A 20000-nucleotide genomic window follows, 5' to 3' on the forward strand; every position below is an offset into this window, starting at 1 on the left:
AATAAAAAAAAATACATACACACAGCTAAAACAGATACTTCTTTACCCCCTAACAATCTTTTTAAATTTTCTAACTGCATTATAAATACTGAATGGCATTTCATATTGAATGTTAAGCACAAGGTTTTGGCATTATATGAGGGTAGTTCAAAAAGATCACAGAAACATGTAATTAAAAGATAATACAACCTTTCCACAAACGTTTTGAAGACCCCTCATAGTTCAAAGATAGTAACTTTGTTTGGTATCATGGCCATTAGGAAGAATAAAGTTAAATTCAAACAATTTGACATTTGCCCAACTTATCACTTAGGCTTTAGAGACTTTTAACTGACCAAACCAAAATACAACTGTCAGTGAGGGAAACTAAACCAAAGATAAGCTGTCAAGCCTAAACTTCTAAACATGGTATATGAGGCCCTATATGATGTGGCATCTTCCTCCAGCTCCTACCTAACCTCCTGTCACTTCCTCTCAGTATATCCAGTATACTATTCTTTTTACTTCCATGCTTCTGCACATGCAATTCCTGAAATATGCTTCCCAGTTCCCTTTCCCTGTATGACTTTTACTTATCCTTTAGGACTCGCTATAAATGTCACTTCCTTTAGAAAGCCTCCCCTAACTTCTGAAGGATTGTTATTTTCTGTTATAACAAACTATACTTCCCACCACAGCACTTATCATACCATGATATAATTTCCTTATTATTAGTCTCAGTGCTGTCCAATAGAACTTTCTGTGACGATCGAAGTTTTCTACGTCTGCACCAATATGGTAGCCACGAGACACATGTGGCTACTGAGCATCTGAAATGTGGCTAAGACAACTGAGACACTGACTTTTTAATTTTGTTTAATTTTAATTAATTTTAATTTAAATGACACATATAGCTAGTGGCTACCAATATGGGACAACAGAGATCTATCTTTTCCACTTGATTTTAAGCCTTTTAGAACATGGTCCATATCCATTAGCTCACCATTGTATCCTCATCATTTAGAAGAAAGTTTGGCATATGGAAGCCACTTAAATATCTGTTGAATGAATAATTGAACAAATAAATGAATGACTATATGTATGTAAGTTCTAAAGAGAAGGCAAAAGAAAAAATTAACAGGAAAAAAAATGTCAAAACCCATATTTTCACTGAAAAAAGATTCTGATTTTATTTTCTTTATATTAAATAGCTACAAAAACATGACTTTTCTAAGTGCGCTCTAAAGTACACTCATAATGCAGAAGATATTTTTACCTAGGCTTCCCCTAGGGAAGTTCTTCCAATTTTTCTGTACTCAAATTATTTTAAAAATTTCAAAAAAAACTATGGCCCCCCTCACACAGTTTTAATATGGTAACTAAATTTTTTTCCCCATGAGGTTAAATAAATGCAAAGGATACAATATGAAGCATATTATAAAGTTAGAATTTTAAAATAAAAAGTTACATCCTCATTTAAACATATTTAATCCATCATTCATTTTATAGATATATCAACACACTCTTCATTAACATTTAGAAAGATTACATTTTTCCTTCCTCTTTTTGAATTCATATTTCCAGTACACTACCCTTACAGAAATGTTTTTAATTAAATGTGTTTTTTCTAACGTAATATGTTTTTTCTTTTATTTTATTTCCAAAATAATAATTCTTTAGGTATTAAGGTGTTTTTTTTTTTTCTTTTGGGTTAAATCATTACAATTAGTACTTAACTGATCCAAACAGCATATTCGTTTTTTCTTTTATTTTATTTCCAAAATAATAATTCTTTAGGTATTAAGGTGTTTTTTTTTTCTTTTGGGTTAAATCATTACAATTAGTACTTAACTGATCCAAACAGCATATTAAACATTTTGATAATAAGTAAACCATACAATAAATTTTTATTGGAAATGAATATCTTAATAGAATAAATGAGGCTTTTTTTCCCTCCATTACTAATATACTTTTAGGTTAAACAGTCTGAGCTACAGATTTAGGGCATTTAACTTACAAAAAATGTCCACCCTAAAACCTAAAGCCTAGTCAGCAAAGCCAGTCCTCACAGTCAAACTAATAAGTCAAATTGTATTTAATATCTCTCAGAAAAAGGTCTGACTTCATGTTTCACTTCAAACAAATATGTTAACATGTGTCTTGAGGAATATTATTTTATGAAAACCACTGAGAAATAAATTACAGGATTACAAAAAGCAGTCAAAATTAAGATTTAAACCTAAAGTGATTGTTTTATTCAACCATGCACCTTAAAGAAAATAAATCAGTTTCTTATTACTAATTCTTTTTCTTATTAATTTGTAATAATGCAATATAAAATATAGCTAAAATTCTAAGTTATTTATGAAGCAAGGAGTATGATAAGCAATACTTTATGCCTTAACAAATATGAGGACATACATAAAACTCTGGTGCTCAACTTTTGGAAATAATGAAATAAAACCAAGTATACAAACCAGGCATAACTCCATTAATTCTGTTAGATATGATGATCGTGCTTTTTCTGGGTATTTAACAAAAGAAAACGGTATAAATTGCTAAAAACTACCAGTCAGGTTTTGCTTTTTAAAATATGAAGTAGAAAACATTAAACATGTAATTGAATTTACACTTATGACACAATTGATAAACCAGCTTTAACCACTTTACTGAATCACAATATACATGAATTTGAAAAACCAGGCCAGTGTAAACTGAAAATTTTGGCACTCCAGTTATGTTTAAAAGATTCAGCTTTACTAACCCATATCTTTTGAACTGTTTAAAGGTGTATTCCTTTATAGCAAACGACAAATCCTAAGGAAGAGTATTAAGGTTAGTCAAAATCATTGTTTACATTTAAACACAGAGGACACAGTTTTAGCATTCAAAATTTTCTATGTTCTCTCTGCTGTCATCTCACAGGATTCCCTCTTTAAAACATTATATTGGCTGTTAATAGTTGGGGATAAAAAACACCAGGTCATTAAAAGGAAACTGGCATTATTCCCTACCATGTTTCTGAACTAACATCCTACCACAGGACAAAATATTCTGTTTCTAACATGATTTACCCTTAACAGAAATCTTGCAAGAAGGAAAAGGAATGAACCCGTTTGTGTGTTCAATCCCTCGATGAATCATTAAAGGAGATGTTTCCTTTATTTTGCATCCTGGAAGTTTTTATACATCAAGATAATGCACTATGGTCATATTGAGTATCAGTGAAAGATATGATTTTCTTTTATAAAGCTGACTTTCTTTCATAAAGTAAGTATGGTAGCCTCCAAGATGGCCTTCAAAGATTCCCACTTTATGGTATTCATATCCTGATGTAGTCCCCTCCCACACTGTACCAAAGTTGGTCAATGTGACCAATAGGGTAAAGCAGAAGTAATGGTATGCCACTACTGATACTGGGTTATAAAGAATATTATGGCTTCCATCTTGATTTCTCTCTTAGATCACTCACTCTGGTGGAAACCAGCTGCCATGTCATGAGGACTTTTAGGCAGTCTTGTTGAGAGCCCATGTGGCAAGGAACTGAGGCCTTCTGCCAACTGCCATCATAAAAGCAAATCCTCCAGCCCCTGTTAAGATGCAGCCCTCACTGACATCTTGCCTAGAGCCTCAGGAGAGACTTTTAGCCAGAAGCACCCAGCTAAGACACTTCCAGACTGCTGACCCTGTGAAATAATAAATATTCAAGGTTTTAAGCCAGTGTGTTGTGCAGCAATAGATAACTAATATTGTCGGTATCTTAGGTAGCTTTCCTAGAAATAGAACCTGAGATCAGTGATAAACTAAAGAAATTCTCAAAAGGAAGACTGTTCAAAAAGTAAAGAAAACAAGAGAGGAAACAAGAGGAAGCCAATCAAAGAGTGTCATCTCAGGCAAAAAAAAGTCTCCAAGAAAGTGGGCTTCAGACTGATTCCACATGCAACTTCAGAGTATAAGTTATATCTCAGAGTTATCCCAATCTAGGCAAGAAATCTAGGCCCACACCCACGTATCATAACTTACTAACTTACACCCTGGTAATTCGTTGTGGAGTGGGGTTGTAATAGACTCCAAGGCATTTCTAGTTCCTATGAAAAGGAACCCAAGGGGATCTGAGCAGAGCTCTAATTGTAAGAGAACTATTGTGAAGACAGGCTAGGGTTCCTAGACAGATCATTTTTAGAAAAAATCTGAGGATCTAAAAATTATTTCCTTAAAATTTGTAGCCCAGGACCCCATGGAAAGCCTTCACATAACTTTAAAACTCCTAAGGCAGCAATTTTCATACAACATTCAGTATTCACCAAACACATTTGGAAATTCATTCTGTACTCAATATCCTAAGAAAAATGGTCCCTGTGCTCACAAAGTTTAGAACATAGCCAGCTAAGAAAATTCATAAAAGCTCTTAGGATTTCTCAAAGCCTGAAAAATGGTAAATTATATTGTGGATATTATTTGCAGCATTTTCAAAAGAGAACCCCTTTTTTGACAGTATACCTAATTTCTTTCCATAGAACACTTATATTTGATCAAACAAAGCAGAAATGTTACCCTAAGGATTTTGGACACAGAGCTCTTTTGGTTAAAATGGACTTTTAGTCAACAAATCTAGACCTTGAAAATCATACATATTAATGTAACCCTTTACAATAATCCTTTTAACATTTACTGAGTGCTGTTTTTATACTGGGTATTATACTAAGCACTTTACTATTTGACTCTAATGCCCAACTAGTCAACAAATCTAGACCTTGAAATCATACATATTAATGTAACCCTTTACAATAATCCTTTTAACATTTAGTGAGTGCTGTTTTTATACTGGGTATTATACTAAGCACTTTACTATTTGACTCTAATGCCCAACATAACCGTAGAAATTTTTAACAAAAATTTCATGGAAAGATTCATATTACTTTTCATTTCTATTTTTCCACAACTTTCTGAAGTACTCTTGTATACATTTATGTATATTTTACATATACTATGTATATGAGTGTATAAATAAATGACAAAGGAATTAAAATGAAAAATATATATTTAATGCAAAGGAAGACAGTAATGGAGAAATAGAAAATGTTTCTCAAGTAGTGAAGAAACAAAAAAATGTAAGACATATTAAAACAAATGGCAAATAGCAGATGTAAATCCTGACAATTATAAATATTTATTTACCTACCAACAAAGCCCCCAAAATACATGGAGCAAAAACTAGCAGAACTGAAGGAAGAAACAGACAACGCCACTACTTTCAATAACAGATAGAAGAGGCAGAAGATCAACAAGGAAACAGAAGTCTTGAACAACACTGTCAATCAACTAAACTTAACAGATGTCTATTGAACACACCACCCAACAATAGCCAGTTACACATTCTTCTCAAATGAACATGGAACACACTCCAGGATAGACCATATGTTGGGCCATAAAATAAGCCTCAATAAATTTAAAAGGATTGAAATCATGCAAAATATGACCTCTGATCACAATGAAATTAAACTAGTAATCAATAACAGAAGGACATTTGGAAATTCAGAAACATATGGGAGTTGAACAAACACTCCAAAATAACCAATGGGTTAAAGAAATAAAGACAAGGGTAAATAGAAAATACTTCTGAGATGAATGGAAACAAAAACACAACATACCAAAACTCATGGGATGCAGCTAAAGCAGTGCTTAGAGAGAAATTTATAGCTGTAAAGTCCTACATTAAAAAAGAAGAAAGATCTCCATCAATAACCTAAACTTGCACTTCCATAAAAGAAGCCAGACATAAAAAGCCACATATAGTGTCATTCCATTTATATAAAATAACCAGAACAGGCAAATCCAGAGAGACAGAAAGTAAATTTGTGGTTGCCAAGGGCAGGGGGAGGGGAGAATGAGGAGTGATTGGGAATGGTTAAGCAGTTTCTTTTTGGGGTAATGAAATATTCTGAAACTAGAAAATGGTAATGGCTTCACATCCTCGTAAAGATGTTAAAACCACTGAATTGTATACTTTAAAAGGGTGAAGTTTTGGTATGTGAATTATATCTCAATAAAGCGGTTATTTAAAAAATAACTGACTAATGAAAAATAAGAACAATGTAGTATGGAGTAAACATATGTAGAAGTAACATAAGTAACTGTGATGCAACAATAATGCAAAGGCAAGAAGGGAGAAACAGAAGAATGCTACTGGAAGGTTCTTACACAGGAAGTTGTGTATCACTTGGAATTAGACTATGATAAGTTTAAAAAAAAAAAAGTAAGTGCCCTACAAACGGTGGATATTTCATAAACTTTTTTTTGTATGAAGATTTATAGCTATCTGAGCTTATGATCAACCTTTAATGCCTAAAACACATACATGCCTTTTTAATAACAAAAATATGTGTGTGTATATATGTATAATAAAACGTAAAGCATACACGTAAAACCAACTTACCAAAACAGAATAAATGTGTAAACATCGGTAAACAGGGGAAAAATCAACAAGATCCTGAACAGTTAAGACCTGAAAAATAAAACCATTAAAAAAACTATAGTCAAACTATTAATCAACTATCGAATAATATAAAAGCCAAAGACAGACAAGGAGATTCGTGGACTTCGTGTTATAACATTTATTCAATTTTCCCATAGAAAGCATACACTATAATAATATTTTTATTTCATTTTGGCATTTGTTAGTTTATTCTTTATTTGCTTATTATTATTGAATGTTTTAGATTAAAAGGTAACAGAGGAGAGAGACTGAATATCTTTAACATGTTTGGTGGACTACCAGAAAATTGCTATGAATAACTAGATACCTCATTATTGCTTTGGGTAAAAATATGCAAGTATTTATGGTTTCATTATAGACAAAGTTCCTTCTCTTAAGCAACTAAATAATATAATTTACCATTATTGTACTGAATCGAAGACACAATCGCCATTATTTTCCAGATGACTAAGAAAGAAAAAAACACTACTTGAAACTATGACACCATAAATTTTAAGATGTACCCTGAATTCTGAAATGTTATTATGTGAAAAAAAAGCACCTTAGAACTGATGAAATATAGTAGTATAAAATTTCTCAAACCTGAGAAAAACATAAACCTTTTTTAAAGGAACTCATTTCTATTCTCGTGAATCCCCAGAATGGACTTGGATCATTTTTATTATAATATTTCTTATTAGGGAAAATGATAGAAACAAAATGCAGTAATAGTAAAATAGATCTGAGAGAAGAGAGAAACAACCAAGTTACTCTCACAGTATGGATTTGGGGATAAGACATGATGGCGATGCTCCCAGCAGTTAAAGATATGCAATACAGACCGGGAAAAACTGAAGTAATCAAACCAGATGGTCTATTTTTGCCATTCTGAACTTCAAGGGGGAAGAGAATACAGACATCCTCTGAATATTAAGAACAAAAAAGTAGATTTCAAAAACATTAATTTCAAGGGACTAATCAGGGCACACTAATTCCACACTAGGAAGATATTTAACTGTCTTCCTATGTATACATATGTATACATACATGCATACAATGCGGTTCAATTCACATGGTTCGATTCAAATGGTTCGATTAAAAGTTCTTACTGTGCCCCAATTAGGTCCTTAGAAAAAGAATTTAAAATCTCATTGATAAGGCCAAACTTATAAATAATTGGGAATAACTAGGCTCCCTATGATATCAACTAAATTCAAAAGGAATTCAAAAGGAAGGTAAAAAGTAGGCTCTATAGAAGACTTTGTGGAGAGAATTAAAAAAGCAATAGGACAAGAGAATGAATTTGGAGTGTAAAAGAAAGTAAATATTTAAGGATAATTTCAAGATTTCTAGACTTATTAGAACATTTTAAAAATAAAAAACCTTAAATTTAATCATATTAGAATTATTTTGCAGTATGTCAGTACCAATTGAAAAAAAGTAGGCTATCCAAAATTAGGCCAAAGGACAAGGTCATGATATTATAAAATAAAAATTTTGCCACAGATCATTCAAATATGAGTGATAATCATAAAAAAAAAATCATTAGATTTTTACTATTAATTGTAACAGAACACCTAGGTTCCACTATCTATGGCTTATAAATATAATCTGCAATATATTCTGTTTATCTGTCAATTACATAGTCTAATATTTCAGATAACTCCAGTGCCCTAATAGCTCATTACAATCTGATGGATATAAATTCAATTTGCACATGGGAAGACTAAGAGACACATGGATATGCCTTATAATCCAAAAGAAAAAGTTTACCCGATAATAGATAAAGAAAGAAAGAAAAACCCCATCACCTCCTCTTCATTCTCATCCTCTTCCTCAAGTGCATGTTTCAATACAATTTCATTCCTTTCTTCTGGGATTCTATCATGATTTATATACATATTTTTCCCAAATTTCACATTGTTTTGCTTCTGCAGAGCAATACTGAAGGTTTTCTGCTGCTGTGCCTGTTTTGGAGACAGAAAATTTCAGATTATTTCAAATTAATTATGGTCAAAATTGGTTCAAAATATTTGTTCATTATGTGGTCTTATCTTTTTAATGTCTGTAGGTATAGGATCTGTAGTGATGTCCCTTCTTATTCATGATTTGTGCTACTTCTCATCCTTTCTAAACAGCCTTGCAGGGGTTTATCAATTTTATTTGAAAACACTAAGAACCAACTTTTGGCTACGTTCATCTTCCCTTCTGTATTTTGTTTTGATTATGTTGATGTCTGCTCATATCTTGATTATTTCCTTTTATTTTGGGGGGGTTTAATTTTTTGTGGCTACTTAGATCATTGATTTCAGCTTTTCTTTCCTAATTTATGAATTTAAGACTGTATATTTCCCTTTAAACGTGACTTTTATTGCATCCTACAAGTTTTGATATGTCACATTTCATTATAACTCAGTTCAAAATATTTTCTGGTTTCAATTGTAGTTTCTTCTTTGATCCACGGGTTATTTAGAATTTTATTTCTTAATTTCCAAGCATACAAGGATTTTCAAGTTACTGTTTGTTGCTAATTTCTGGAGTAATTTCAGTGTGGTCACAGAATGTACTCTATATTATTTCAACTCTGAAATTTACTGACATTTGCCCTATGGACCAGAATATAATCTATTTTGGTAAGTGTTCTAGGAAAAAATGTATATTCTAAAATCATGGGGTACAGTGTTGCATACATGTAAATTAGGTCAGAGTTGTTAATCTTCTATTTAAAAGGTCTGTATTCTTACTGATTTATCTGTTGGCTCTACAGTTGCTAAGAAGAGCGTAGGAAAATCTTCCATGAGGTTTGTCTATTGTCAAGCTACTAATCTTTTAATTCTGTTATTTTGCCTTTTATATTTTGAGACCATGCTATTAGATGGAAACAAATTTAGAATTGTTCATTTTCCTGATGAACTGAACCTTTTATCACTATGAAATGTTCCTCTTTCTTGCTCTACAAATGCATTTTGTCTTATGGCCTACTTTCATATTAATATACAAGGGTACCTCAAAAAGTTCATAGAAAATCTTTCCATGAAGGTTTCTATGAAGGGGTCTTTGGATGATCTCTCATACATACATCAGCTTTCTTTAGTTAGTGTTTGCATGGTATATCTTTTTCAATCCTTTCACTTTCAGCCTTAACCTGTATGGTTATACGTAAGGTATGCCTCCTGCAAGCAGCATAATTTGAGTTTTTAAAATCCGTTATCAATTCCCCTCTCAACTTATATGATGTTTTTGTTTTGCACTGTAATTCTATATAAACTCCACAGGATGTTTTTGATAAGGTATGCCTCCTGCAAGCAGCATAATTTGAGTTTTTAAAATCCGTTATCAATTCCCCTCCCAACTTATATGATGTTTTTGTTTTGCACTGTAATTCTATATAAACTCCACAGGATGTTTTTGTTTTATACAGTCAAATGTAATTTTGCCCAAAATATTTGCCCTTTCCAATTACTTCCTGCATCTCTGAGCTTCTGAGATAATTTTCTTTCTGTATGAAAAACACTAATATTTCCTTTAGTGTAGATCTGCTGGAGACAAATTTTCTAGATTTTTGTTCATCTGAAAAATATCTTCATTTCACTTCCATTTCTAAAAGATATTTTTACTGGCTATAGAATTCCAGTTTGACAAATATTGTTTATCAGTACTTTTTGGCTTCCACTGATTCTGTTAAGGAGTCAGCTATCGTTATCGTTGTTGCTCTTTTGAAGGAGATACATGTATTTTTTTCCTCTGGCTGTTTTTAAGATGTTTCTTATCTTCAGTTTTTAGCATTTTACATGATATGCTCAAGCACTGATTTTTATATTTATCCTGCTTAGAATTCACAGCACTTTTTCTATCCTTGGTTTCAAGTTCTATCCATATTGTTTCTGCCCTATGCTCTCTCTTTTCTCCTACTGGAACAATAATTACACATGTCAGACCTTTTCATCTTATCTCACATGTCTTTCAACTCTTCTGTACTTTCCATCGTTTTGTCTTTCTGAGCTTCAATTTGAATATTTTCTTCTGACTTATTTTCTGGTTCATCAACTTTCTCTTTTCAACTGTGTCTAACCTGTTCTGCCATCTGTACACTGAGTCCTTAATTTGTTGTTATAGTTTCAGTACTAAAATTTTCAGATGGAATGCTCTATGGTGTCCAGTGATCTGCCAAAATTCTCAGTTTTGTCTTATAATTCTTTGAAATGTATTAAGTACTAAAGGAAAAAGATTACTCTTTTTTTCCCATCTATAGTTAGTTTCATATCAATTACCAAAGAGTATACTCCTCTTCCCTTGAATGACTCAAGGTAAATTGTGATTCAATAATTTTAATGACCTTTGGTTTAGAGCACTGTGAAAATTCTGCAAAAGAATTACCACTAATTATTTTGTAAATGAAAAATCATACATGTAAATTTTAAAACATCAGAAAAAACAAAAGCTATGATACATACACAAATGTACATAAGATATGTTGCCTTGTTTATCTATAGAGGAGAAAATGTTTAATTTTTTTTATTTATTAATATTACTTTTTTTTTTTACATTCTATGATGTTGTTGTGGAGCACTTGGAGGGTGGAAGAGAGGGGAAAGGGGAAGGAAATAGGGTGGGAGAAGGAGGAAGGGTGGGGTTGAGACCTGTGGCACCCCCTTCATTCCTGCATGGGAGACCAGGGGGCTTTGGGTGCAAATGTCAAAGAGGTGTGGCTGAAGTCCTTGCCCCCTCACCACTGCCACGGCTTGGGAGCCCAGGGTGCTTCCTGCAGCAGCTTGGTGGTCATTGCTGGGCTGATTGCGAGTATTGGGGAATGCATGGTCAAGGTCCTCATCTCCCACCACCCAGCTCTGGACAGCCCAAGGCTCTTCCTGTGGTGGCTCAGTAGTCGTCGCTGGGCTGGTTGTGGCTGAGGCCCTCGGCCCCCCACCACCCTGACTCCAGAGAGCCCAGGGTACTTCCTGCAGTGGCTTGGTGGTCGTCACTGGGCTGGTTGCAGGTGTCAGGGGGCCTGGCCAAGACCCTCAGTCCCCCACCGCTCCAGTTCGGGAGAGCCCAGGGTGCTTCCTCAGTGGTTGTCACTGGCTGGTTGCAGGTGTTAGGGGGTGCGGCTGAGGCTCTCAGCTCCCCACCCTTGGGACTGATTGTGGGTATCATGCAGCATGGCTGGGGCCTCCCATCTTCCCCCCTCCCTGGCTTGGTAGTCCAGGGGACTTCTGGTCCTTCCACATTTTATAGGTGTTCTTTGGTGATGAGAGACCCTTACTAGTTAATATCAAGTTTTGTCTCTGGCCTGTGGGTATTTTGTTTTTTCTTTCAGTTCTGTGTTGGATTATTTACTGTTCCTACCACTTAAACTCTGCACTGGAACTAATTTGCTGTCCTTTGCTTACTTCTAAAGTGGGGGAACTTCCTGTGGGAACCTGCACTTGAGCTGTGTGGTTGAGCTAAATTGTTGCCTTGCTGCTGATTCCCTGGGGAAGGCTTTTTGTGCAGCTCAGGTTTTAATGGTTGACTTTATAGGTGCTTCTGGGACTTGTGAGATCTGGTACACCTGGGTTGTACAGAAACTCTGGTCTGGGCCTGAGTCTTTTCAGCAAACTGTACCCCCTGTGGTTCTAAATTCCTAACCAGTATCCACTGAGTGGTCCTATGCTGACTGGGGGGCAGATCAGCTATCTTTGCTGTGCCCTGGTGTTCTCCTGGTGGGCCCATCTCCCCTACTGCCCATGCTCCAAACACTTCCCATGTGACAGGCCATATGCCAGTCCCTTGCAGTGACTCACTGGCCTCTGAGTGGCTCCTTTTTTTCAGTTGTTGTAGCTCCTCACTCCTATGTGGGTCCACGGGAACCCTATTAATGGTCTTGCTGACCTGGGGGCCACCAAGGCCCTCTTCTCCCCTGTCACCTCCAAGCAACTCCATCTGAAGGCCACAGTTGTGGCTTTTGCCTGCTCCTGCTCCATGCACTCACCAGCTCCAGCCTTAAAATGGCCAGGGCCCGAAATGGTTGGAGTGATTCTTTCTCTCATCATGGCTTCTCCCACTTTCATGCACTCCATAGGTCTCTCCCCTCCTCTTTCCCTGAGCTCTAGCAGCCCCAGCTTGGCTTTTGTTGCTTTTTAATAGTTGTAAATCGGTTGATTTGTGGTAGAGAATGATCCTGGGGACCATCTATTCCACCATCTTGACCAGACCCTCTGTAAATGCCTATTTAATTTTCTGAAGCCTTGAAATTATGTGGAACCATGTATTTCCTAAGTTGGCATATATATGTGTTGATAACAGGAACTGGTTCACTCTTTGGCCCAGCTCCCTAAAATGTCCATTAACCCCACACAAGTAACTATAACATAAAGTTGCGAGCTTATTTTATTTCAACACTGAAAATGCCCACGTTTGTTAAGACTAAGAATGCAGAAGCTGTTATCCCACAATTTACATGATCCTGGTAAAGAATTTTCAAGATCAATATATCCTTAGAATAAACCATCTATTAAACAAAGCAAATTAATATAGAGTAGCCAGACACAAAAGGTCACATATTATATGATTTCATTCATATGAAATATTCAAAATAGGTAAATCCATTGAGACACAACACAGATTGGTTGCCACAGACTGGGAGTAGGTAGGAATAGAGAAAAACTGCTTAATAAGTATTGAGTATTTTGGGGGTGATGAAAGTGTTTTGGACCTAGATAAAAATGATGGTTGCATAACATTGGTCTGTACTAATTGTAGCTAAATTGTTTACTTCAAAATGGTTACCTTTGTTACATGAATTTCACCTCAATCAAAAAAAAGAAAAAAAAATTAGCAGAGTATACTATCATAATAGATATTACATGATTTATAGATAATCCTTTAAGAAGTTAAAATGCTCATATAATGAATTTTAATTTCCTCTGATTTGACAAGTCTGTTATAGATGTACTTCTTTAATTAGAATAATAAAGTGTTCTCTAAAGTAGTGCATAATACTTGGGGGAAAAATCAGGCATTAGAAATCATACTGAGCAGTTTCATTTCTATAACACTGTGATTATTAGAAGTTTTAATAGCTAACTCTTGGCAATTTTAATTAAATTATAATCATTTTCGTTCTCTAAAGTAGTGCATAATACTTGGGGGAAAAATCAGGCATTAGAAATCATACTGAGCAGTTTCATTTCTATAACATTGTGATTATTAGAAGTTTTAATAGCTAACTCTTGGCAATTTTAATTAAATTATAATCATTTTTAAACTTATTCAGAATTTCAAATACAAACAAAGTAAACAGATTAGTATAATAAACTCCCATATATCCATCACTTATCTTCAACAACTAATATTTTTACATTCTTGTTTCATCTATACCTTTGCCCACTCACTCCATACACACCCCAATTATATTTTATAGTTTTCTTTGAAGATGTATATAAATTGAAATATAAAGAGCTTAGCTGTAAAATTCTGACAAATACACTTTTATCATGGTATAGAACATTTCCATCTCCCCAGAAAGCTTCCCTGTGTCTTTTCCCAGGCAATCTCCCCACCCTGAGGCAACCACTGTTCTGGTTTTTTTCACCTTAAATTAGTTTTGCCTGCTTTAGATAGCAGAATCACACAGTTTGTGCCTTTTGTGTTCAACTTCTGTGGCTCAACACATCTGTGAGATTCATATATGTGGCTGCATTATCATTAATTCACTCCTTTTTATTGCTAAGTACTGTATTGCATTGTACGAATATACCACAATTTGTGTGTCCATTTTCCTTTTGATAGATATTTAGGTTGTTTCCAGTTTTTGGCTTATTGTGAATAAAGCTGAACACTGTGAGGCCATATTTTCATTTCTCATTGACAAATACCTAGAGGTAGAACAGCTGATTCAAAAGTTAGGTATATTAACTTTATAACTGCCGAATCTTTTCCCATTGTTTGTCTTTTTATTATTGAATTATAGGAGTTCTAAATTCAAAGTTAATACTTTTAATTTGTTTTAAAAAGAACAATTTAGAACCTTAGCATAAAAGGGCTCCCACTGTCCTTTATGGCCGCCACTTTTTCACTAATTTTAAATCAGATTTGGCTTCTGGCAAAGTCTAATACCACTTACGTGCCAAGAGTTTAGCTGGTGAGTTCCGCTAGTGAGTAACTGAAGAATTCAAGTTAGACTCACTTTACTTAAATAAGGAATAACTGCAAAACCAAAGAAAACACTGACAAATTCATTCTTAGCAAGAACCAGCAAAGATAAGAAAAAGGTAAAAGTAAACAAAAATAAGCATTTTCTGTAAGCTGAAGAAGTAAACCTTGGATATATTCTATATCTTAGCTTATCAAATAATATTAAATTAAAGTACTCCTTTTTAATCTCACCTGTTTCATTGCTGTTTCACCTATTTTGTCAGAATGTTTTCGAATGCTTTCCAAAAAGTCTTTGAGATCAGACATGGAGATTTCTTTAATGGCCTCACGAAGTTTAGGAAGATTTTCTATCATTAGCTGACAAAACCGGTATTGACTAACCCGGGGAAAGTACACGTTCTCTAATTGTTCCATAGTTTTTAGGGCAGAATAATACCTATGAGAAGTTAAAAAGAAGACTCTATAAAAAGTTCTTATCACATTGATTTTGTAAGTAAATTCAAATAATCAATCAGTCTATCATTCCCATCAAAAAGGATATACTTATAACAAGTAAAATTAACATTTATTTCTATTTATTAAGCACAAACTATAAACCATATGAACAAGTTGCAGTCTGAAAATTCATGGTTTACAATAATATAAAACGTCCTTATTTTACTTCATCAAAATCTATAACATCAAGAACATTATCATAGTCATGACAATACCTGAAGTGCATATTATAAGAGGAGGTACTTCAAAAAGTTCATGGAAAGATTCATATTATCTTTTAATTATATTTTTCCACAAACTCTTTGAGGAAATCTCATATTTTCAAATTTCTGAATTATAATATTTAGCTACTTGATAAATGATTTCATACTATCTCTCTAATCATAGTATCCATCCATACACTATCACCATAAAAAAAAGATATCAGGGTTAAGACACACAGAAAACTATAATCTTCAGCAGAGAGCAAAAGTCAGAGATTACACCCTGGATCCTTTCTAAAATTTAGCCACAGATCTCCTAAGCTTCATATCAGGGTTAAGACACACAGAAAACTATAATCTTCAGCAGAGATCAAAAGTCAGAGATTACACCCTGGATCCTTTCTAAAATTTAGCCACAGATCTCCTAAGCTTCATCTATTTCTAAATGCAAGCAAAATCTACACCATAATAGATTACCATTTCTCTTTAGGTCTACATGATGCTGCTTTTTAAAAATTGTAACAGTAACCCGTACCCATTAGAAAAATACAAAAACTGTAAGGGGAAAATAAAAAGCACCCATAATCTGATGCTATCATGTAGTAATTATCTCATTAATATTTGGCCATATTTCTCCCCAGTCATATATCTACATTAACAGTTCTATATGCTTACATGCTACTTAACAATATATAATACAATTTACCTTATAAATATAATTACTTAAAAACAGATTATGACTCTATTTGTAAGTCTGTTATCATAAAGTAATGATGTCCTTATTGTTGGAAGTTTAAGTCTCGGACTTTTTATTTTTTATAAATAGCACTAGAGTGTATTTCCCTCTGTGTTAAATCTCTGACAAGATGTCTGTTCTTATAATGAGATACTTTTAAAAGGGTGTTTGTCATCACTAAATGGACAACATGTGAGTATTCTAATGGTTCTCTGGGCCACAAGGTATGAAGTATGCCACTGTTCTTAAATCATCTGCCTTCCCTTGAGCATTTCCACTTCACCATAATTTGTCCTATCATAGAAATGGTTACTTCAGTTTCTATTAGTCTTTTTAAATACAATGTCCTGCATACATTAAAAAAAATAATTACAAGATACACAAATAAGCAGAAAAATTTGACTCATAACTAAAAGAAAAAAGTCAATGAAAACATACAAACAGGTGGCCTAGATCTTATAATTCACAAATAAGAAATTTAAAATAACTATTATAAATGTTATAGAATCTAGTAGAAAAGGTAATCAACATGTTATAAAGAGATGGGGAATTTTAGCAGAGAAACAGAAATTATAACAAAGAATCAAATGGAAATGCTTAAAATAAAAAATCAAATATTAGAAATGAAGAATCTATTCAATGGGCTTGACAGCAGACTGTACACCAGAGAAGAAATGGTCCATAGATGTGAAGAAACTGTGCAGACTGAAACACACACACACACACACACACACACACACACACAGAATAAAAAAAGGGGCGGGGGAGAAGTGTCATAATCTGCAGAAACAGGTTCAGTAAATTTGAAGATAGATTTGAAAATTACCCAAATTGAAATATAAAAAGAAAAAAGGGAGAAGGGAAAAATAAGTCAATAAAACTTATGAAACAACATTAAATAATCTAATATGCATGTGACTGGAGTTCCAGAAGAAAAAAAAAAGAGGAAAAAAACAGGCAGAAGAAATACTGGAAGAGGTGATGGACAAAAAGTTTCCAAAAATTTTAAAAAGACATAAATCCACAAATCCAGTAAGCTAAACAAACCCCAAGAAATATAACTACAAGGAAAACTACACCTAAGAATATCACAGTCAAACTCATAAAAACAAAGGATAAAGAGAAAAATCTTTAAAGCAGCCAAAAAAAAGACTATCACAAACCTTCTAACATCAATAAGAATGACAGCAGAACTTCTCAACAGAGACAATAGAGCACAGAAGACAATAAAAGATAATATTTAAAGTGCTGAGGCAAGGGGACCCCTGACAACCTAAAACTCCATATCTGAAAAAATTATTCTTCAAAAATGGAAGTAAAATAAAAACATTTCCAGATAGACAAAAGCAGGAAAATTTACCTACAGCAGATATGCACTATAATAAATAATAAAGTTCATCATGCTCAAGGAAATTACACCAGATAGAAGCCTCCAAAAAGGGGAAGAAGAGCAACAGAAAGGACAAATTCATAAGTATAAAAGAATCTATTTTACTTGTCATTAAAGTATATAAACATTATCATTAAATAGATGGATAGTTTATACCATATGCTACAAGTAAAATATATAAAAACAAGAGCTCAACAGGCAGGATGAGGATAAACACAATTGTATTACTGTAAGTTTTTAATATTACTCATGAAATATTATAATATTATTGGAAAGTGGACTGTTATAAGTTAAACATGCATATTGTAATCTCTAAAGTAGCCCCTAAAAAACTAATCAAAGAGGTATAACTAATAAGTAGAAGAGATAAAAAATAAATAAAATGTAAAAAAAAAAAACCTTAATCCTAAAAAAGACAGGAAGGAAAGCAACAACTAAAAATAATGAGACAAATAGAAAACAAAGAGTAAAATAATTTTTAAGTCAACCAAAACAAAAATTACATTAAATGTAAATAATCTAAGAACTCCAAGTAAAAAACAGAGGCTACCCACTGAATAGAAAAAACAGAACCCACTATATGCTGTTGACAAGAAAAACACTTTAAATATAAAGACAGGTTGAATGTAAAAAGGTGTCAAAAGATACATGTGCAAACACTAAGAGTAAGTATGCCAGAATAACTATAATGACTACACCAATACCAAAGTAGAATTCAGAACACAGAATATTACCAAAGGTAAAAATGGACATTTCATAAGGATAAAAGGTTAATTATTAAGAATATAAAACAATCATAAATGTGTAGACAGCTAATAACAGCACTTTGAAATATATAAAGCAAAATTGAAAGAACTAAAGAGAAAATAGATAAATCCATAATAACAGTTGAACAACAATAGTTGAATACCCCTCTATAATTGATAGAACTGGAAGACAAAAAAATCACTAAGGATATAAAAAGACTTACACTAACAGTTAACATGACCTACTTGATATTTCTAGAACATTAAAGCCGCAGTTGTAGAATACATAGTCTCTTCAAGTGCACATGAAATATTCATCAAGACAGATCTATAACGTAGCCCTAAACAAATCTCAATAAATGTCAAAAGATTAAAAGCAGTTGTAGAATACATAGTCTCTTCAAGTGCACATGAAATAGTCATCAAGACAGATCTATAACGTAGCCCTAAACAAATCTCAATAAATGTCAAAAGATTAAAATCATACAGAATATGTTTACTGGCCCAACAGTATTAAACTAGAAATCAATGATAAAGATCATAAAATATCTATAAAATTCCCTAAATTTGTTAGACTGCAGCCTTATAATCCCAAAGCCACAGGTTCAGATCCCAGTACTGGCCAGCCACCCAAAAAAGAAAAAAGAAAATCCCCTAAATATTTGGAAATTAAACAACACATTTGGAGATAACTTAAGAGTTAAAACAAAATCACAAGGAAAAATAGAAAATATTTTTAACTAAAAAATTAGAAGAAAGGTCTAAAATCAGTGTTACCAACTTCCAATTTATGAAGATGGAAAAAGAATTAAAAAATTGAATCCCAAGTGTAAGTATGGAAATAATAAAAACAAAAATGGAAATCAAAGAGAAAAGAAAATCAAATGTTAGATCTTTTTGAAAATATCAATAAAATTGATAAGCCTCTAACCAGACAAATCTGGGAAGTGGGGTGAAGACACAAATTACTAATATCAGGAATACAAAAGAATAATATTACTACAGATCCTACAGACATTAAAAGGATGATTAGAGAATATTATATGTAACTTTATGACAATAAAATCAAAAAGTTAAAGTGGTCAAAGTTCTTGAAACGACACAAGATATAAAAACTGACTCAAGAAGTAAATGAAAGTCTTTTTTTTTTTTGTCTTTTGTCTTTTTTCCGTGTCCGGCAACGGATCGCAACCCTCAGTGTTGCCCCCGCACCGGACCGGGGACCGGCAACGGGATTGCAAACCTCGGCATTGCTCCCGCGCCTCGCTCAGCCAGTGAGCGGGAACCAGTCTGTATGTGGGATCCGAACCCTTGGGCGGGAGCGCCGCCGCGCTTCCCAAGCGGCGCACTATCCAGTGCGCCACCGGGCCGGCCCCTGTAAATGAAAGTCTTAATAGCTCAACATCTACTAAGGTAATGGAATTCATATCAAAATTCAGCCAGAGTGCCTTTTTAAGGAGAACAGAGCATTCTACTTATCTCAAACTAGTTACCTTCCCACCTCCCCTCTCCCTCCTGGTATTCTCCAGTTTTTGCCCTGAGAATCTTGTGGGGCTCCTGAAGGTAAAACTCATAAAAGTGTGGGAGCCTTCATAAAGTAGGGCCCCCAGGAGTTAAGCTAGTACATGCTTAACCACCTTTTAAGTGCTCCTACCAGACTCCAGCAGTGGCTTCTGCTCCCAGCAAACTGTGATACTATATATTTGCCTGTCTCTCCAGTTTGAGGGGCAGCAGTTTGCCCTGTAACCTCAGTTCTCTGATGCTTCTAAGGAAGGTTGCTGATTTTCAATTTGTTTAGCTTTTTTCTTTTTTTGTGAGGACAGGAGTGATGATTTCCAAG

General features: G+C 33.8%; 1 protein-coding gene across 1 annotated transcript in view; it reads right to left on the reverse strand.

Moving 5' to 3' along the window:
• The window catches only part of EXOC6 (exocyst complex component 6), a 212743-nt gene that overhangs the window by 135691 nt on the left and 57052 nt on the right, over window positions 1–20000 (reverse strand). The window contains exons 6-8 of the mRNA XM_008568996.1: window positions 14822–15026; window positions 8266–8421; window positions 6416–6484 (exon numbers count right to left, since the gene is read on the reverse strand). Of these exons, the coding sequence (XP_008567218.1) occupies window positions 6416–6484; window positions 8266–8421; window positions 14822–15026 (430 nt within the window). The remainder of the gene's footprint in view (window positions 1–6415; window positions 6485–8265; window positions 8422–14821; window positions 15027–20000) is intronic.

The sequence above is a fragment of the Galeopterus variegatus genome, unplaced genomic scaffold (genome assembly GCF_000696425.1).
Source record: "Galeopterus variegatus unplaced genomic scaffold, G_variegatus-3.0.2 Scaffold457, whole genome shotgun sequence".
Lineage (NCBI taxonomy): Eukaryota > Metazoa > Chordata > Mammalia > Dermoptera > Cynocephalidae > Galeopterus > Galeopterus variegatus.